This window comes from Stegostoma tigrinum, chromosome 47, assembly GCF_030684315.1.
Source record: "Stegostoma tigrinum isolate sSteTig4 chromosome 47, sSteTig4.hap1, whole genome shotgun sequence".
In the NCBI taxonomy this organism is placed as follows: domain Eukaryota; kingdom Metazoa; phylum Chordata; class Chondrichthyes; order Orectolobiformes; family Stegostomatidae; genus Stegostoma; species Stegostoma tigrinum.
In genome coordinates, this window is record NC_081400.1 from 6,874,928 (window position 1) to 6,896,141 (window position 21,214).

Here is a 21,214-nt window from a genome sequence, read left to right on the forward strand (position 1 = left end):
TGCTCTAGTGCCTTTATCCTCCTCAGGGCAAACCCAGGCCAGAGGCAACAAGCTGTTTTCCTAAAGCATCGGAGAAAGCTGGCAGACGGGTTCCCCACAGCAAGATCCCACGTGAGACGGCAGGGGAGAGCAGCGCGAACTGATGAAAGGAGGAGGGCACCGGCACCCGTGGGAGGAGAGGACCGGGCTGGGGGGTTGTGGTGAGACAGAGAGAGAGAGAAAGGTTCGGGGAGGGGGAGATGGGGGAGAGAGGAGGGTGGGAAGGAAGAGTGATTGAAGCAGAGAGAGAGGGTGAAGGAGAGCAGGGGGGAGGGAGAGAGGAGTTGTGGGAGAGAGAGAGGGTGGGAGGGCGAGTAGCTGAGGCAGATAGAGAGGGTGAAGGAGAGGAGGGGGAGGGAGAGAGAGAGACAGTGAGGGAAACAGAGAGCTAGCGAGAGAAGGATGGGGGGGAGAGAGAGAAGATGAGGGAGAGAGAGGGAGAGATAGAGGGTTTAGGGAGAGGGGGAGGGAGAGAAAGGGTGAAAGGGAGTGAGAGAGGGAGCGGGAGAGCGTGGGAGGGAGAGGGGGAGATGGAGAGGGAGAGGGGAGATGGAAAGGGAGAGGGGAGTAGGGAGAGAGAGGGAGGGAGAGGGGGAGTTGGAGAGAGGGCGAGAGAGGGAGAGGGGAGGAGGAGAGAGTGGGAAGGTGAGGGGGAGATGGAGCGAGGGAGGGAGAGGGGAGTAGGGAGGGAGAGGGAGGGTGAGAGGAGATGGAGAGAGGGAGGGAGAGGGGAGTAGGGAGGGAGAGGGAGGAGAGGGGGAGATGGAGAGAGGGAAGGAGAGGGGTGTAGGGAGAGAGAGGGAGGGAGGGGGAGATGGAGAGAGGGGAGAGAGGGAGGGGAGAGGGGAGATGCAGAAAGAGAGTGAGAGGGAGGGAGAGGGGGAGATGGAGAGAGGGAGTGAGAGGAGGGAGAGGGGAGTAGGGAGAGAGGGAGGGAGAGGGGGAGATGGAGAGAGGGAGTGAGTGGGAGGAGAGGGGAATAGGGAGAGAGAGGGAGGGAGAGGGGAGTAGGGAGAGAGAGGGAGGGGGAGATGGAGAGAGGGAGGGAGAGGGGAGTAGGGAGGGAGAGGGAGGGTGAGGGGGAGATGGAGAGAGGGAGTGAGTGGGAGGGAGAGGGGAGTAGGGAGAGAGAGGGAGGGAGGGGGGGAGATGGAGAAAGGGAGGGAGAGGGGAGTAGGAGGGAGAGGAGGGTGAGGGGGAGATGGAGAGAGGAGTGAGGGGGAGGGAGAGGGGAGTAGGGAGGGAGAGGGAGGTGAGGGGGAGATGGAGAGAGGAGTGAGTGGGAGGGAGAGGGGAGTAGTGAGAGAAAGCGAGGGAGAGGGCAGATGGAGAGAGGGAGTGAGTGGAGGGAGAGGGGAGTAGGAGAGAACGAGGGAGAGGGGGAGATGGAGAGGAGGGGATGTGAGTGGGAGGGAGAGGGGAGTAGGGAGGGAGAGGGGGAGATGGAGAGAGGGAGTGAGTGGGAGGGAGAGGGAGTAGGAAGGGAGAGGGGGAGATGGAGAGAGGGAGTGAGTAGGAGGGAGAGGGGAGTAGGGAGGGGGGGGAGGGAGGGGGAGATGGAGAGAGGGGAGACAGGGAGGGAGAGGGGAGTAGGGAGAGAGAGGGTGGGAGAGGGGGAGACGGAAAGAGGGAGTGAGAGGGAGGGAGGGAGAGGGAGGGAGAGGGAGTTGGGAGAGAGAGGGTGGGAGAGGGGGGAGACGGAAAGAGGGAGTGAGAGGGAGGGAGGGAGAGGGGAGATGCAGAAGAGAGTGAGAGGGAGGAGAGGGAGGGAGAGGGGGCGATGGAGAGAGGGAGTGAGAGAGACGGAGAGGGGAGGAGGGAGAGAGACGGGGGGGGGAGATGGAGAGAGGGAGTGAGAGGGAGGGAGAGGGGAGTAGGGAGAGGGAGGGAGGGTGAAAGCAGGGAACAGAGATGTGAAAGATGCCGACAGCAGCAGAACAGGTTGCCGGGCAGAGCTCACAGTCTCACCTTCTGTTTGACTTTGGTACAGGAAGCGAGAGCATCTTTACAGCTCTTGTGAATGGTCACGTTGCAATCTGTGGAGAGAGAGTGAGAGAGTGAGTGAGCGAGAGAGACGGAGAGAGAGTGTGACAGAAGGTGAAACAGAGGGTGACTGGGAGAGAGTGAGTGAGCGAGAGAGACGGAGAGAGAGTGTGACAGAAGGTGAAACAGAGGGTGACTGGGAGAGAGTGAGTGAGTGAGAGAGACAGATAGAGAGAGAGTGTGACAGAAGGTGAAACAGAGGGTGACTGGGAGAGAGTGAGTGAGCGAGAGAGACAGATAGAGAGAGAGTGTGACAGAAGGTGAAACAGAGGGTGACTGGGAGAGAGGAAGTGAGTGAGAGAGACAGATAGAGAGAGAGTGTGACAGAAGGTGAAACAGAGGGTGACTGGGAGAGAGGAAGTGAGTGAGAGAGACGGAGAGAGAGTGTGACAGAAGGTGAAACAGAGGGTGACTGGGAGAGAGTGAGTGAGCAAGAGAGACAGATAGAGAGAGAGTGTGACAGAAGGTGAAACAGAGGGTGACTGGGAGAGAGGGAGTGAGTGAGAGAGACAGATAGAGAGAGAGTGTGACAGAAGGTGAAACAGAGGGTGACTGGGAGAGAGTGAGTGAGCGAGAGAGACGGAGAGAGAGTGTGACAGAAGGTGAAACAGAGGGTGACTGGGAGAGAGGAAGTGAGTGAGAGAGACAGATAGAGAGAGAGTGTGACAGAAGGTGAAACAGAGGGTGACTGGGAGAGAGGGAGTGAGTGAGAGAGACAGATAGAGAGAGAGTGTGACAGAAGGTGAAACAGAGGGTGACTGGGAGAGAGGAAGTGAGTGAGAGAGACAGATAGAGAGAGAGTGTGACAGAAGGTGAAACAGAGGGTGACTGGGAGAGAGGAAGTGAGTGAGAGAGACAGATAGAGAGAGAGTGTGACAGAAGGTGAAACAGAGGGTGACTGGGAGAGAGGGAGAGGGGGGATGAGAAAAGTGGAGCGAGAGAGGGGAGAGACAAAAAGAGGGAGTGAGAGAGAGAGAGAGAGAGAGAGAGAGATGAAGGCAGAGACAAATGTTGAAAATTCTTCCACAAGCCCGCAGTGTGAGTATTGTGCTGCAGATCACAACAGCCTGCATTTATGTAGCACCAGGAATGCAGCACAGCATCCTGCACAGCAACATGGCAGCATTTCTCAAAGAAAACATGACCCTGAGCCCCATGAGATCTCAGGTGAGGGATTTGCAGGACTTTCTGAAAGGAGGAGGGGGGGGCAATGGAGAGAGGGAGAGAGATAGGGAAGGGGTGTAGGGGGCTGGAGGGGGTGACAGAGATAGGGAGGGGGTGTATGGGACTGGGGGCGGTGATATAGATAGGGAGGGGATGTAGGGGGATGGAGGCGGTGACAGAGATAGGGAGGGGGTGTAGGGGGATGGAGGGGGTGACAGAGATAGGGAGGGGGTGTAGGGGGATGGAGGGGGTGACAGAGATAGGGAGGGGGTGTAGGGGACTGGGGGCGGTGATATAGATAGGGAGGGGATGTAGGGGGATGGAGGCGGTGACAGAGATAGGGAGGGGGTGTAGGGGGATGGAGGGGGTGACAGAGATAGGGAGGGGGTGTAGGGGACTGGGGGCGGTGACATAGATAGGGAGGGGATGTAGGGGGACAGAGGCGGTGACAGAGATAGGGAGGGTGTGTAGGGGGATGGAGGGGGTGACAGAGATAGGGAGGGGGTGTAGGGGGATGGAGGCGGTGACAGAGATAGGGAGGGGATGTGGGGGCTGGAGGGGGTGACAGAGATAGGGAGGGGATGTAGGGGGATGGAGGCGGTGACAGAGATAGGGAGGGGGTGTAGGGGGATGGAGGCGGTGACAGAGATAGGGAGGGGTTGTAGGGGGATGGAGGGGGTGACAGAGATAGGGAGGGGTTGTAGGGGGATGGAGGGGGTGACAGAGATAGGGAGGGGATGTAGGGGGATGGAGGCGGTGACAGAGATAGGGAGGGTGTGTAGGGGGATGGAGGGGGTGACAGAGATAGGGAGGGAATGTAGGGGGATGGAGGCGGTGACAGAGATAGGGAGGGGTTGTAGGGGGATGGAGGGGGTGACAGAGATAGGGAGGGGTTGTAGGGGGATGGAGGGGGTGACAGAGATAGGGAGGGAATGTAGGGGGATGGAGGCGGTGACAGAGATAGGGAGGGGTTGTAGGGGGATGGAGGGGGTGACAGAGATAGGGAGGGGTTGTAGGGGGATGGAGGGGGTGACAGAGATAGGGAGGGGTTGTAGGGGGATGGAGGGGGTGAAGAGATAGGGAGGGGTTGTAGGGGGATGGAGGGGGTGACAGAGATAGGGAGGGGTTGTAGGGGGATGGAGGGGGTGACAGAGATAGGGAGGGGTTGTAGGGGGATGGAGGGGGTGAAGAGATAGGGAGGGGTTGTAGGGGGATGGAGGGGGTGACAGAGATAGGGAGGGGTTGTAGGGGGATGGAGGGGTTGACAGAGATAGGGAGGGGTTGTAGGGGGATGGAGGGGGTGACAGAGATAGGGAGGGGGTGTAGGGGGATGGAGGGGTTGACAGAGATAGGGAGGGGTTGTAGGGGGATGGAGGGGGTGACAGAGATAGGGAGGGGGTGGGATTGGAACAGTGTCAGGCTCTGGGAGTGACCGAAGAACAGGTGGAGGGTAGAGGTGAACAGAAGCCTCCAGTCACTGTGATATTCACGGTCTGCAATGAGCTTGAGTTTGACGGGCCCAGCCCGAGGGGCAGGGTCGGAGGAATGCTGTCCGACAGTGTGGGGAAATAGAGAGGGGGAGAGAGAGAGAGGGACAGGTGAAAGGTGAAAGTGAGACCATGATATTAAGAGAGAGCAAGTTGTGGGGAGAGAGGGTGAGAGAGAGACAGGCTGTGAGAGAAAGAATGAGACAGAGCAAGAAGGAGAGAGAGAGATGGACACACAGCAGGACCGACAGAATGAGAAAGAGAGGCAGACAGGGAGAGGCTGCTGGAAAGACAATGATGAAGATAGAGGTTGAGAAAGAGACAACAGAGAGGGACAGAGAGACAGAGATCCAAAGACGGAGAGAGGGACAGAGAGAGAGGCAGTGTAGAGAGAGAGAGAGACAGAGGTCTTGTGGGGAGGGGCTGAGGGTCCTGGTGTAGGGATTGAAGGAGAGTGTTGGGAGTTCTGTGGCCCAGTGCCTGGGGAGGGAATTTGAGGCGGGGGGGCACGAGGTGGTGGCGATCGAGGGAGAGTGATGTTTTAACCTCACTGGAATGGTTTTGTTCCTCCCTCACTGTCAGAACATGCCAGGCGCTATATAAATACAGTGGCTGTCAGAGAGGCTGGGCAGGGAACACACTGTGATCGAAGATTCAGCACAGCCCCACATAGAGACCAGAGCAGGGACCGATCACAGGGCGCCCCGCCTGAGAGAGAGGGACAGGACACCACCCACATCCCCACACACCCCCCACCCCCCCACCCCATTTCACTGCTCAGTTCCCATAGCAAGGGCACAGACAGAGACACACACACACACACACACACACACACACACACAGACAGACAGACAGACACAGAGACACACACACAGACACACACACACACACACACACATACAGGGACACATACACACACAGACAGACAGACAGACACAGAGACACACACACAGACACACACACACACACACACATGTACAGGGACACATACACAGACAGACAGACAGACAGACACAGAGACACACACACAGACACACACACTCACACACACACAGGGACACATACACAGACAGACAGACACACACACACACACACATACACAGACAGACAGACAGACACACACACACACACACACACACACACACACACACACAGGGACACATACACAGACAGACAGACAGACACACACACACACACACACACACACACAGGGACACATACACAGACAGACACACACACACACACACACACAGGGACACATACACAGACACACACACACACACACACAGGGACACATACACACACACACACACACACACACACACACAGGGACACATACACAGACAGACAGACACAGACAGACACACACACACACACGCGCACACACACGCACACACATGCACACACACACACACAGACACACACACACACACAGGGACACATACACAGACAGACACACACACACACAGACACACACACACACGCACACACACACACACACAGACACACACAGACACACACACACACAGACACACACACACACGCACACACACACACACACACACACACGCACACAGAGCTGCTGTGTTACGGCAGGTGAAAACAGAGAGAGGTGAGGGTGGTGGGTGGGAAGGTGTTGTTTTTGTGTGTGGGCACTGATACAGACTGTTCCCTGGCACTCCATCTCAGACTGACTGCACACCAGCTCCCTGCCTCCCACTGGGCTGTATCCGAGCCAGCTAGCAATCCCCTCCACACCCACCCTGCCCGGTTCTCTCCTGTTCACCTCCCTCACCCTGGGGCACCTCTACACCACCTGGGCACCCTCCAGGTCAGACGGAGAGAGATCCTTGCATTTCTATAGAGCCGGGCACGTCTGCAGGAGACTGAACAGGCTCAGAGGTGATCTGATCGAAGTCTACAACATATTAGCAGGGAAAGACACTCAGAAACTGCTTCCAGTGGGTGGGGGTTCGAGAACAAGGGGCATCGTCTGAGAACCACGGCCGGACCACTGAGGCAAGATGTCAGGAGGCACTTCGATGCCCAAAGGCTGGTAGAGTTTTGGAACTCTCCCCCAGAAACAGATGCTGGATCAATTGCTAATCTTAAATCCGCGACAGGTCATTTCCTTTGTCAAGCGAAGGCCAAAGGCAGCCATGTAGAGTGAGCCAAAAATCAGCCACGAGTGGGGAACCAGGCCCGAGGGGCTGAATGGCCTACCCTGTCCTGATGGAAACCTCCTTGTTGTGAAAGACAAGGGCCCCTGCTCTTAGAGCCAGCCTTTCGTCTCAGCCTGAGGCCGTCAGTACCTGAGGCCGACGTGCTCCAGAGGCAGCAAACTGCGGCTTGGGGTGGTTGCCGGGGCAGGCCGGGACGAATTCGGAACCTACAGGGACAAGTGGCTAACTAGGCCCAAGATGGCCGCCCAGGGCCCCGGCCTGCGGAGGCAACACTGTGAGGAGTGACAACGCCTCCCTGCGTCGCTGTGGGAGCCCGACGGACAAATCCTTTCAGGCAACTTCCCCTCTCGATGCAAACAAACAGCCGCTGAGTGAGAAGTGACGGAGCCAACTTCCTGTTCGGAAAGAAAACTGTTCTAGAAGCTTCCGTTTCCGTTAGCTGTCCGCCACGGATCCAGCTCAGCACAATCAGCTACGGGCACGGGCCGTGGGTATGGGGGTAAAACAGAGGGTTAGACACAGAGTAAAGCTCCCTCTACACTGTCCCCCACCCCCCCATCAAACACTCCCAGGGACAGGGACAGCATGGGGTTAGATACAGAGTAAAGCTCCCCCTACACTTCCCCCCCCCAATCAAACACTCCCAGGGACAGGGACAGCATGGGGTTAGATACAGAGTAAAGCTCCCCCTACACTTCCCCCCCATCAAACACTCCCAGGGACAGGGACAGCATGGGGTTAGATACAGAGTAAAGCTCCCCCTACACTTGCCCCCCCCAATCAAACACTCCCAGGGACAGGGACAGCACGGGGTTAGATACAGAGTAAAGCTCCCCCTACACTTTCCCCCCCAATCAAACACTTGCAGGGACAGGGACAGCACGGGGTTAGATACAGAGTAAAGCTCCCTCTACACTGTCCCCCCCGCCAACAAACACTCCCAGGGACAGGGACAGCATTGGGTTAGACACAGAGTAAAGCTCCCTCTACACTGCACACCCCCACCCGCCACTCCCAGGGACAGGGACAGCACGGGGTGGCTGTTCTGAGTGAGGCGGCTGGGAGTGTGAGATTGAGTGCGGGTGTGTCTGAGACACTTTGACACTGTCTTCACACAATCTGTAAGTTGCTGTTGTGGTCTGCTGCTCAGAGCCTGACGCTCACACTGTTATCTTCTCTGATCATGTCCGAGCCAGGCCGCCACATCTCCCTAAACTACAGCACATCGCAACAAGCACCACCCTCCTGAGGCACTTGTGCGGCGAAAGGTACCAGAGAAATGCAGCTCCCCATCCACCCAGGGCAGTGAGTGAGAATGAGGGAAAGTGTAACCTGTCGGAGGGTCAGTGCTGAGGGAGCGGGTGCTGTCGGAGGGTCAGTGCTGAGGGAGCGGGCGCTGTCGGAGGGTCAGCGCTGAGGGAGCGGGCGCTGTCGGAGGGTCAGCGCTGAGGGAGCGGGCACTGTCGGAGGGTCAGCGCTGAGGGAGCGGGTGCTGTCGGAGGGTCAGCGCTGAGGGAGCGGGCGCTGTCGGAGGGTCAGCGCTGAGGGAGCGGGCGCTGTCGGAGGGTCAGCGCTGAGGGAGCGGGCGCTGTCGGAGGGTCAGTGCTGAGGGAGCGGGTGCTGTCGGAGGGTCAGTGCTGAGGGAGCGGGTGCTGTCGGAGGGTCAGTGCTGAGGGAGCGGGCGCTGTCGGAGGGTCAGTGCTGAGGGAGTGGGCGCTGTCGGAGGGTCAGTGCTGAGGGAGTGGGCGCTGCCGGAGGGTCAGTGCTGAGGGAGCGGGTGCTGTCGGAGGGTCAGTGCTGAGGGAGCGGGTGCTGTCGGAGGGTCAGTGCTGAGGGAGCGGGTGCTGTCGGAGGGTCAGTGCTGAGGGAGCGGGTGCTGTCGGAGGGTCAGTGCTGAGGGAGCGGGTGCTGTCGGAGGGTCAGTGCTGAGGGAGCGGGTGCTGTCGGAGGGTCAGTGCTGAGGGAGCGGGTGCTGTCGGAGGGTCAGTGCTGAGGGAGTGGGCGCTGCCGGAGGGTCAGTGCTGAGGGAGCGGGCGCTGTCAGAGGGTCAGTGCTGAGGGAGTGGGCGCTGCCGGAGGGTCAGTGCTGAGGGAGCGGGCGCTGCCTGTTTTGGAAGGAGAACCTGAGCTGGTGTCAGGCCCTTTGGGGGAGGCCCCTGGGGAAATATTTACCCCGCCCAACCAGCATCACTGGGGATAAAACCCAGGCCGTCACCTGATTGTGGTTTTGTGGGATCCTCCTCTGGACTGATTCAGGCCCCCCACCGCCCACCTCTGACACTGCAACAGCGACCGACCCTGTGCTCCCTTGGACGGTGAAAGGCGCTAGGGAAATGCAGGTCATTGGGAACAGAGCCAGAACAAGAGACCTCAGGCAGCCTTGTCCCCACTTTGGCCCGTCGCCGAGGATCGACAGTGACGCTCTTCACGGTTGCCTAGCTGGCAGCCATTTGCACAAATTGGGCAGGGATGTGGTGGGTGGGGAGGTTAGCGGCGGGGGGGGGGGGGGGGTTGCAAAATTGGCAGGGGTGGGGTAGAAACATCTGCCCAACAAAGCTGCTTCCTTGGTGGGTGGTGGGGGGGGGGGGGGGGCGTCAGGGGCCTGGGTTTGAGAAGCCTCCGAAGTAGGCCCGAGTTGATGGGCCTAGTTGGCGCAATGGAGCCAGAGGCCTAGACCTGGGCCTGGCAGCTGAGGGTTAATGCGTTTGGAGGAAGTTGCCAAACACAACAGTTAGTCTGTGCCGAGGGGGAGGTGGTGAATTCCAGCCTGGGATCGTCATACTCGGTGCTTACATATCCTCTCACAACTGTTTATGGAAGCCATGAGGAGAGGCCAGGGTGGGGTGGCAGGGTGACGCAGGTGGTGCAGTGCGCTGGGGTCGGGGTGGGGGGGTGGAAGGGCCGAGCTGCGTCCGAGCTCAAATCGGGCTCCGGGAGTGCCACAGGGACCGAGAGGGTGCATTGTCGCCTCTCAGCAACTGTGGGTCGAGAGGGGCGAGGGAGATAGGCAGGGAAGGGGAGACGGAGGTGGAGGGAGAGAGAGGGAGGGGGAGGGAGGGAGAGAGAGGGAGGGGGAGGGAGGGAGGGGGGGAGGGAGAGTGGGAGGGTCAGGGAGGGAGAAGGGGAGAGGGAGGGGGAGAGAGATGGAGGGGGAGATAGAGGAAGAGGGAAGGAGAGGGAGGGTGAGAGGAAGAGAGAGGGATGGCGGGGGAGGGGCTGAGGGAGAGAGAGTGACGGAGGGGGAGGAGGGGGAAGAGACAGGGAGAGGGAGAGTTAGGGGGTGGGGGAGTAGAGCTGGGGGGTGGGGGAGTAGAGCGGGGGTGTGGGGGAGTAGAGCTGGGGGGTGGGAGAGCGATGGGGTGGGGGAGTAGAGCTGGGGTGTGGGGGAGTAGAGCTGGAGGGTGGGGGAGTAGAGCTGGGGGGGTGGGGGAGTAGAGCTGGGGGGTGGGAGAGCGGGGGGGGTGGGGGAGTAGAGCTGGGGGGTGGGGGAGTAGAGCTGGGGGGTGGGAGAGCGGGGGGGGTGGGGGAGTAGAGCTGGGGGTGTGGGGGAGTAGAGCTGGGGGTGTGGGAGAGCGGGGGGGGTGGGGAAGTAGAGCTGGGGGTGTGGGGGAGTAGAGCTGGGGGTGTGGGGGAGTAGAGCTGGGGGGTGGGAGAGCGGGGGGGGTGGGGGAGTAGAGCTGGGGGGTGGGAGAGCGGGGGGGGTGGGGGAGTAGAGCTGGGGGTGTGGGGGAGTAGAGCTGGGGGTGTGGGAGAGCGGGGGGGGGTGGGGAAGTAGAGCTGGGGGTGTGGGGGAGTAGAGCTGGGGGGGTGGGGAAGTAGAGCTGGGGGTGTGGGGGAGTAGAGCTGGGGGGGTGGGGGAGTAGAGCTGGGGGGTGGGGGAGTAGAGCTGGGGGGGTGGGGGAGTAGAGCTGGGGGGTGGGAGAGCGGGGGGGGTGGGGGAGTAGAGCTGGGGGTGTGGGAGAGCGGGGGGGGTGGGGAAGTAGAGCTGGGGGGGTGGGGGAGTAGAGCTGGGGGGTGGGGGAGTAGAGCTGGGGGGGTGGGGGAGTAGAGCTGGGGGGTGGGGGAGTAGAGCTGGGGGGTGGGGGAGTAGAGCTGGGGGGTGGGAGAGCGGGGGGGTGGGGAAGTAGAGCTGGGGGGGTGGGGGAGTAGAGCTGGGGGGTGGGGGAGTAGAGCGGGGGGGTGGGGGAGTAGAGCTGGGGGGTGTGGGGGAGTAGAGCTGGGGGGTGGGGGAGTAGAGCTGGGGGGTGGGGGAGTAGAGCTGGGGGGGTGGGGGAGTAGAGCTGGGGGGTGGGGGAGTAGAGCTGGGGGGTGGGGGAGTAGAGCTGGGGGGGTGGGGGAGTAGAGCTGGGGGGGGTACGGCTGCCATCTGCACAGGGGGTTGTCCTGGTGACTGGGTATCGCACTGAGCAGGCGTTGTCTGGGAAACTGTCAGCATTTCCTTGGAGCTCGATCTCTCTCTCTCCCTCTCTCTGTCCCTCCCTCTCTCTCTCACACTCTCTCTCTCTCACCCTCTCTCCCTCTCTATCTCTCTCTCTCTCTCCCCATCTCTCTCACTCCCTCTCTCCCCCACTCTCTCTCTCCCTCTCTCCCTCTCTTTCTCTCTCTCTTCCCCCGCCTCTCTCTCTTCGTCTCTCTCTCTCTCTCTCTCCCTCTCCCTCCCTCTCCCTCTCTCTGTGGAGTGGATGGGGCGCCAAACAGAGGCCTCATTGCAGCCTGTACCTGTTACACAGGAACAGGAGGCCATTCAGCCCCCTCCCTCGAGCCTATTTACACAGGGACAGGAGGCCATTCAGCCCCACTCCCCAAGACTGTTCCACAGGGACAGGAGGCCATTCAGCCCCCTCCCTCGAGCCTGGTTACACAGGGACAGGAGGCCATTCAGCCCCCTCCCTCGAGCCTGTTTACACAGGGACAGGAGGCCATTCAGCCCCCTCCCTCGAGCCTGTTTACACTGGGACAGGAGGCCATTCAGCCCCCTGCCTCGAGCGAGTTACACAGGAACAGGAGGCCATTCAGCCCCCTCCCTCGAGCCTGTTTACACAGGAACAGGAGGCCATTCAGCCCCCTCCCTCGAGCCTATTTACACAGGGACAGGAGGCCATTCAGCCCCACTCCCCAAGACTGTTCCACAGGGACAGGAGGCCATGCAGCCCCCTCCCTCGAGCCTGGTTACACAGGAACAGGAGGCCATTCAGCCCCCTCCCTCGAGCCTGTTTACACAGGAACAGGAGGCCATTCAGCCCCCTCCCTCGAGCCTGTTTACAAAGGAACAGGAGGCCATTCAGCCCCCTCCCTCGAGCCTGTTTACACAGGAACAGGAAGCCATTCAGCCCCCTCCCTCGAGCCTGTTTACACGGGGACAGGAGGCCATTTGGCCCCCTTCCTCGAGCCTGTTCCACAGGAGGAGGAGGAATCCATTCAGTGCACCTCTTGAGGCTGTTCTACCACTGAGTCAGTTCGCGGCTGTGTCTTCAACCCATGCAGTGGCCCTTGGGGTCCCTAACCCTTCACTCCCACGCGTGTGAGAGACCCCCTTCCAGCTTTCACCCTCCCGGGTGGAGTTAGTTTTGGCAGATCCGCTCGTTACCCACCCCCCCACCACCCCAAAACCCCCTACAACCCGACTGAGGCCGAAACGCCACTTCGAGGGAGGCTGGGTGGTCATAGGCCCAGGTCCTGCCAGTGGAACCTAGGCCTCGGCCGGTGGGACCGGGGACCGTCCTGGGCTCAGAGTGCGTCACGCCAGGACGGGGCAGGCACGGTGGAACAGGAAGAGAGTGAGAGTGAGAGTGAGAGAGAGAGAGAGAGAGAGACGGGAGGAGGGAAGGGCAGGCAGAAGAAAGCAGAAAGAGTCAGGCCTCAGCGCAGGCGATGCCACACCACCCCGACCCTCACCCCCACCTCCCCCGGCCATTTCATTGAGACAATTACCACAGTTCCGCAGAATGATTTATCTCAAGATTAACTTAATGAGGCAGGAAGTCCAATTATGCTCCATTTGGCAAGAGATCCAGTCCTTTTATTGCAGGGTGTGACAGGCTGTGATTACAGGATTGGGCCTAACTGATATCGCCTGTTATCACAGGCCCCAGGCCTAATTACAGACCCCGAGGAGACACTCGTTGCTAGGCTCCCAGAACAAGGCGACAGCAGACGTGTGAATGGAGATAGTTAACTCCCATGCCAAAAAATTTCAGTGAGGAAACACGGCCAGGAGTTCATCACCTCTGTACAATGTCAACACCAGGACACAGTCCCGGGGGGGATGGGGTCTGTCGCTGTGTAACACTGGGGTACAGTCCCGGTGGGGGACAGGGTCTGTCGCTGTATAACACTGGGGTACGGTACCGGTGGGGGACAGGGTCTGTCCCTGTATAACACCGGGGTACGGTACCGGTGGGGGACGGGGTCTGTCGCTGTGTAACACTGGGGTACAGTCCCGGTGGGGGACAGGATCTGTCGCTGTATAACACTGGGGTACGGTACCGGTGGGGGACAGGGTCTGTCGCTGTATAACACTGGGGTACAGTACCGGTGGGGGACGGGGTCTGTCCCTGTATAACACCGGGGTACAGTACCGGTGGGGGACGGGGTCTGTCGCTGTATAACACTGGGGTACAGTACCAGTGGGGGATGGGGCCTGTCGCTTTGTAACACTGGGGTACGGTACCGGTGGGGGACGGAGTCTCTCCCTGTATAATACTGGGGTACGGTAGCAGTGGGGGATCGGGTCTGTCGCTGTGTAACACTGGGGTACAGTACCAGTGGGGGATGGGTCTGTCCCTGTATAACACTGGGGTACAGTACCGGTGGGGGACGGGGTCTGTCCCTGTATAACACTGGGGTACAGTACCGGTGGGGGACGGGGTCTGTCGCTGTATAATATTGGGGTACAGTTCCGGTGGGGGACGGAGTCTCTCCCTGTATAATACTGGGGTACGGTACCAGTGGGGGATGGGGTCTGTCGCTGTGTAACACTGGGGTACAGTACCAGTGGGGGATGGGGTCTGTCGCTTTGTAACACTGGGGTACGGTACCGGTGGGGGACGGGGTCTGTCCCTGTCTAACACTGGGGTACAGTGCCGGTGGGGGGTGGGGTCTGTCGCTGTGTAACATTGGGGTACGGTGCCGTTGGGGGATGCGGTCTGTCGCGCTGTAACACTGGGGTATGGTACCGGTGGGGGACGGGGTCTGTCGCTGTGTAACACTGGGGTACAGTACCGGTGGGGGACGGAGTCTCTCCCTGTATAATACTGGGGTACGGTACCAGTGGGGGATGGGGTCTGTCGCTGTGTAACACTGGGGTACAGTACCAGTGGGGGATGGGTCTGTCCCTGTATAACACTGGGGTACAGTTCCGGTGGGGGACGGAGTCTCTCCCTGTATAATACTGGGGTACGGTACCAGTGGGGGATGGGGTCTGTCGCTGTGTAACACTGGGGTACAGTACCAGTGGGGGATGGGTCTGTCCCTGTATAACACTGGGGTACAGTTCCGGTGGGGGACGGAGTCTCTCCCTGTATAATACTGGGGTACGGTACCAGTGGGGGATGGGGTCTGTCGCTGTGTAACACTGGGGTACAGTACCAGTGGGGGATGGGGTCTGTCGCTGTGTAACACTGGGGTACAGTACCGGTGGGGGACGGGGTCTGTCACTGTCTAACACTGGGGTACAGTGCCGGTGGGGGGTGGGGTCTGTCGCTGTGTAACACTGGAGTACATTTCCGGTGGGGGACGGGTCTGTCGCTGTATAACACTGTGGTACGGTACCGGTGGGGGAGGGGTCTGTCCCTGTATAACACTAGGGTACAGTACCGGTGGGGGACGGGGCCTGTCGCTGTGTAACACTGGGGTACGGTACCGGTGCGTGACGGGGTCTGTTGCTCTATAACACTGGGGTACGGTACCGGTGGGGGACGGGGTCTGTCGCTGTGTAACACTGGGGTACCGTACCGGTGGGGGACAGGGTCTGTCCCTGTAAAACACCAGGGTACAGTACCAGTGGGGGACGGGGCCTGTCGCTGTGTAACACTGGGGTACATTTCCGGTGGGGGACGGGTCAGTCGCTGTATAACACTGGGGTACAGTACCGGTGGGGGACGGGTCTGTCGCTGTATAACACTGGGGTACGGTCCCGGTGGGGGACGGGGTCTGTCCCTGTATAACACTGGGGTACAGTACCGGTGGGGGACGGGCTTTGTCGCTCTATAACACTGGGATACGGTACCGGTGGGGGACGGGGTCTCTCCCTGTATAACACTGGGGTACAGACCCGGTGGGGGACGGGGTCTGTCGTTGTATAACACTGGGGTACGGTACCGGTGGGGGACGGGGTCTGTCGCTGTGTACCACTGGGGTACAGTACCGGTGGGGGACAGGGTCTGTCGCTGTGTAACACTGGGGCACAGTACCAGTGGGGGATGGGGTCTGTCGCTGTGTAACACTGGGGTACGGTACCGGTGGGGGAGGGGTCTGTCCCTGTATAACACTGGGGTACAGTACCGGTGGGGGACAGTGTCTGTCGCTGTATAACACTGGGGTACAGTACCGGTGGGGGACGGGGTCTGTCCCTGTATAACACTGGGGTACAGTACCGGTGGGGGACGGGGCCTGTCGCTGTGTAACACTGGGGTACAGTACCGGTGGAGGACGGGGCCTGTCGCTGTATAACACTGGGGTACGGTACCAGTGGGGGATGGGGTCTGTTGCTCTATAACACTGGGGTACGGTACCGGTGGGGGACGGGGTCTGTCGCTGTGTAACACTGGGGTACAGTACCGGTGGGGGACGGGGTCTGTCCCTGTATAACACTGGGGTACAGTACCGGTGGGGGACGGGTCTGTCCCTGTATAACACTGGGGTACGGTACCGCTGGGGGACGGGTCTGTCGCTGTATAACACTGGGGTACGGTCCCGGTGGGGGACGGGGTCTGTCCCTGGATAACATTGGAGTACAGTACCGGTGGGGGACGGGATCTGTCCCTGTATAACACTGGGGTACAGTACCGATGGGGGACGGGCTTTGTCGCTCTATAACACTGGGATACGGTACCGGTGGGGGAGGGGTCTCTCCCTGTATAACACTGGGGTACAGTACCGGTGGGGGACGGGGCCTGTCGCTGTGTAACACTGGGGTACGGTTCCGGTGGGGGACATGGTCTGTCCCTGTATAACACTGGGGTACAGTCCCAGTGGGGGATGGGGTCTGTCGTTGTATAACACTGGGGTACGGTACCATTGGGGGATGGGTTCTGTCACTGTGTAACACTGGGGTACAGTACCGGTGGGGGACGGGGCCTGTCGCTGTGTAACACTGGGGTACGGTACTGGTGGGTGACGGGGTCTGTCGCTCTATAACACTGGGGTACGGTACCGGTGGGGGACGGGGTCTGTCGCTGTATAGCACTGGGGTACAGTACCGGTGGGGGATGGGCTTTGTCGCTCTATAACACTTGGGAACGGTACCGGTGGGGGAGGGGTCTGTCCCTGTATAACACTGGCGTACAGTACCGGTGGGGGACGGGGCCTGTCCCTGTATAACACTGGGGTACAGTACCGGTGGGGGGTGGGGTCTGTCGCTGTGTAACACTGGGGTACAGTACCGGTGGGGGATGGGGTCTGTCGCTGTGTAACACTGGGGTACAGTACCAGTGGGGGACGGGGTCTGTCGCTGTATAACACTGGGGTGCGGTACCAGTGGGGGACGGGGTCTGTCGCTGTATAACACTGGGGTACAGTACCGGTGGGGGACAGGGTCTGTCGCTGTATAACACTGGGGTACCGTACCGGTGGGGGACGGGGTCTGTCGCTGTATAACACTGGGGTACAGTACCGGTGGGTGACGGGGTCTGTCGCTGTATAACACTGGGGTACAGTACCGGTGGGTGACGGGGTCTGTCGCTGTATAACACTGGGGTACAGTACCAGTGGGGGACGGGGTCTGTCCCTGTATAACACTGGGGTACGGTACCGGTGGGGGACGGGGTCGGTCCCTGTGTAACACTGGGGTACAGTACCGGTGGGGGACGGGGTCTGTCGCTGTATAACGCTGGGGTACAGTACCGGTGGGGGACGGGGTCTGTCGCTGTATCACACTGCGTTACGGTACCTGTGGGGGATGGGGTCTGTCGCTGTATAACACTGCGGTACGGTACCGGTGGGGGACGGGGTCTGTCGCTGTATAACACTGGGGTACAGTACCGGTGGGGCGTGGGGTCTGTCACTGTGTAACACTGGGGTACAGTACCGTTGTGGGACGGGGTCTGTCACTGTCTAACAGTGGGGTACGGTACTGTTGGGGGATGCGGTCTGTCGCTCTGTAACACTGGGGTATGGTACCAGTGGGGGATGGGGTCTGTCGCTGTATAACACTGGGGTACGGTACCGGTGGGGGACGAGGTCTGTCACTGTCTAACACTGGGGTGCAGTACCGTTGGGGGAAAGGGTCTGTCGCTGTGTAACACTGGGGTCTGGTACCGTCGGGGGACAGGGTCTGTCGCTGTGAAACACTGGGGTACAGTACCGGTGGGGGACGGGATCTGTCCCTGTATAACACTGGGGTACGGTACCGGTGGGGGACGGGGTCGGTCCCTGTGTAACACTGGGGTACAGTACCGGTGGGGGACGGGGTCTGTCGCTGTATAACACTGGGGTACGGTACCAGTGGGGGATGGGGTCTGTCCCTGTATAACACTGGGGTACGGTACCGGTGGGGGACAGGGTCTGTCGCTGTGAAACACTGGGGTACAGTACCGGTGGGGGACGGGGTCTGTCCCTGTATAACACTGGGGTACGGTACCGGTGGGGGACGGGGTCAGTCCCTGTGTAACACTGGGGTACAGTACCGGTGGGGGACGGGGTCTGTCGCTGTATAACACTGGGGTACGGTACCAGTGGGGGATGGGGTCTGTCGCTGTATAACACTGGGGTGCGGTACCAGTGGGGGACGGGGTCTGTCCCTGTATAACACTGGGGTACAGTACCGTTGGGGGACGGGGTCTGTCACTGTCTAACACTGGGGTACGGTGCCGTTGGGGGATGCGGTCTGTCGCTCTGTAACACTGGGGTATGGTACCAGTGGGGGACGGGATCTGTCGCTGTGTAACACTGGGGTACAGTACCGTTGTGGGACGGGGTCTGTCACTGTCTAACAGTGAGGTACGGTACTGTTGGTGGATGCGGTCTGTCGCTCTGTAACACTGGGGTATGGTACTGTTGGGGGATGGGGTCTGTCGCTGTGTAACACTGGGGTACAGTACCGTTGTGGGACGAGGTCTCTCACTGTCTAACACTGGGGTGCAGTACCGTTGGGGGAAAGGGTCTGTCGCTGTGTAACACTCGGGTATGGTACCGTCGGGGGACAGGGTCTGTCGCTGTGAAACACTGGGGTACAGTACCGGTGGGGGACGGGATCTGTCCCTGTATAACACTGGGGTACAGTACCGGTGGGGGACGGGTCTGTTGCTGTATAACACTGGGGTACAGTACCGATGGGAGACGGGGTTTGTCGCTGTGTAACACTGGGGTACAGTACCGGTGGGGGATGGGGCCTGTCGCTGTGGAACACTGGGGTACCGTACCGGTGGGGGACGGGGCCTGTCGCTGTGTAACACTGGGGTATGGTTCCGGTGGGGGACTGGGTCTGTCGCTGTATAACACTGGGGTACAGTCCCGGTGGGGGATGGGGTCTGTCCCTGTATAACACTGCGGTACGGTACCGGTGGGGGACGGGGTCTGTCGCTGTGTAACACTGGGGTACAGTACCGGTGGGGGACGGGGTCTGTCGCTGTATCACACTGCGTTACGGTACCTGTGGGGGATGGGGTCTGTCGCTGTATAACACTGGGGTACGGTACCGGTGGGGGACGGGGTCTGACGCTGTATAACACTGGGGTACAGTACCGGTGGGGGACGGGGTCTGTCGCTGTATAACACTGGGGTACGGTACCGGTGGGGGACGGGGTCTGTCGCTGTATAACACTGGGGTACAGTACCGTTGTGGGACGGGGTCTGTCACTGTCTAACAGTGGGGTACGGTACTGTTGGGGGATGCGGTCTGTCGCTCTGTAACACTGGGGTATGGTACCAGTGGGGGATGGGGTCTGTCGCTGTGTAACACTGGGGTACAGTACTGTTGTGGGACGAGGTCTGTCACTGTCTAACACTGGGGTGCAGTACCGTTGGGGGAAAGGATCTGTCGCTGTGTAACACTGGGGTATGGTACCGTCGGGGGACAGGGTCTGTCGCTGTGAAACACTGGGGTACAGTACCGGTGGGGGACGGGATCTGTCCCTGTATAACACTGGGGTACGGTACCGGTGGGGGACGGGGTCGGTCCCTGTGTAACACTGGGGTACAGTACCGGTGGGGGACGGGGTCTGTCGCTGTATAACACTGGGGTACGGTACCAGTGGGGGATGGGGTCTGTCGCTGTATAACACTGGGGTGCGGTACCAGTGGGGGACGGGGTCTGTCCCTGTATAACACTGGGGTACAGTACCGTTGGGGGACGGGGTCTGTCACTGTCTGACACTGGGGTACAGTACCGGTGGGGGGTGGGGTCTGTCGCTGTGTAACACTGGGGTACGGTACCGGTGGGGGACGGGGTCTGTCGCTGTATAGCACTGGGGTACAGTACCGGTGGGGGACGCGATCTGTCCCTGTATAACACTGGGGTACCCTACCGGTGGGGGATGGGCTTTTTCGCTCTATAACACTTGGGAACGGTACCGGTGGGGGAGGGGTCTGTCCCTGTATAACACTGGGGTACAGTACCGGTGGGGGACGGGGTCTGTCCCTGTATAACACTGGGGTACAGTACCAGTGCGGGACAGGGTCTGTCGCTGTATAACACTGGGGTGCGGTACCAGTGGGGGACGGGGTCTGTCCCTGTATAACACTGGGGCACAGTACCGTTGGGGGACGGGGTCTGTCACTGTCTAACACTGGGGTACAGTACCGGTGGGGGATGCGGTCTGTCGCTCTGTAACACTGGGGTATGGTACCAGTGGGGGACGGGGTCTGTCGCTGTGTAACACTGGGGTACAGTACCGGTGGGGGATGGGGTCTGTCCCTGTATAACACTGCGGTACGGTACCTGTGGGGGATGGGGTCTGTCGCTGTATAACACTGGGGTACGGTACCGGTGGGGGACAGGGTCTGTCGCTGTATAACACTGGGGTACAGTACCGGTGGGGCGTGGGGTCTGTCACTGTGTAACACTGGGGTACAGTACCGTTGTGGGACGGGGTCTGTCACTGTCTAACAGTGGGGTACGGTACTGTTGGGGGATGCGGTCTGTCGCTCTGTAACACTGGGGTATGGTACTGTTGGGGGATGGGGTCTGTCGCTGTGTAACACTGGGGTACAGTACCGTTGTGGGACGAGGTCTGTCACTGTCTAACACTGGGGTGCAGTACCGTTGGGGGAAAGGGTCTGTCGCTGTGTAACACTGGGGTATGGTACCGTCGGGGGACAGGGTCTGTCGCTGTGAAACACTGGGGTACAGTACCGGTGGGGGATGGGATCTGTCACTGTCTAACACTGGGGTGCAGTACCGTTGGGGGAAAGGGTCTGTCGCTGTGTCACACTCGGGTATGGTACCGTCGGGGGACAGGGTCTGTCGCTGTGAAACACTGGGGTACAGTACCGGTGGGGGACGGGATCTGTCCCTGTATAACACTGGGGTACGGTACCGGTGGGGGACGGGGTCTGTCGCTGTATAACACTGGGGTACGGTACCAGTGGGGGACGGGGTCTGTCCCTGTATAACACTGGGGTACAGTACCGTTGGGGGACGGGGTCTGTCACTGTCTAACACTGGGGTACAGTGCCGGTGGGGGGTGGGGTCTGTCGCTGTGTAACACTGGGGTACGGTACCGGTGGGGGACGGGGTCTGTCGCTGAATAGCACTGGGGTACAGTACCGGTGGGGGACGGGATCTGTCCCTGTATAACACTGGGGTACCCTACCGGTGGGGGATGGGCTTTTTCGCTCTATAACACTTGGGAACGGTACCGGTGGGGGAGGGGTCTGTCCCTGTATAACACTGGGGTACAGTACCGGTGGGGGACGGGGTCTGTCCCTGTATAACATTGGGTACGGTACTGTTGGGGGATGCGGTCTGTCGCTCTGTAACACTGGAGTATGGTACCAGTGGGGGATGGGGTCTGTCGCTGTGTAACACTGGGGTGCAGTACCGTTGGGGGAAAGGGTCTGTCGCTGTGTAACACTGGGGTATGGTACCGTCGGGGGACAGGGTCTGTCGCTGTGAAACACTGGGGTACAGTACCGGTGGGGG

The 21,214-nt window shown here is 60.1% G+C and overlaps 1 protein-coding gene across 1 annotated transcript in view; it reads right to left on the bottom strand.

Annotated features, from left to right (window-relative positions):
- Positions 1–1,995: 1,995 nt before the first annotated feature.
- LOC125450445 (A-kinase anchor protein 13-like) overlaps positions 1,996–21,214 on the bottom strand; it is a 159,932-nt gene continuing 140,713 nt past the window's right edge. Inside the window, exon 10 of the mRNA XM_059642987.1 lies at positions 1,996–2,075. Coding sequence (XP_059498970.1) covers positions 1,996–2,075 — 80 coding nt within the window. The remainder of the gene's footprint in view (positions 2,076–21,214) is intronic.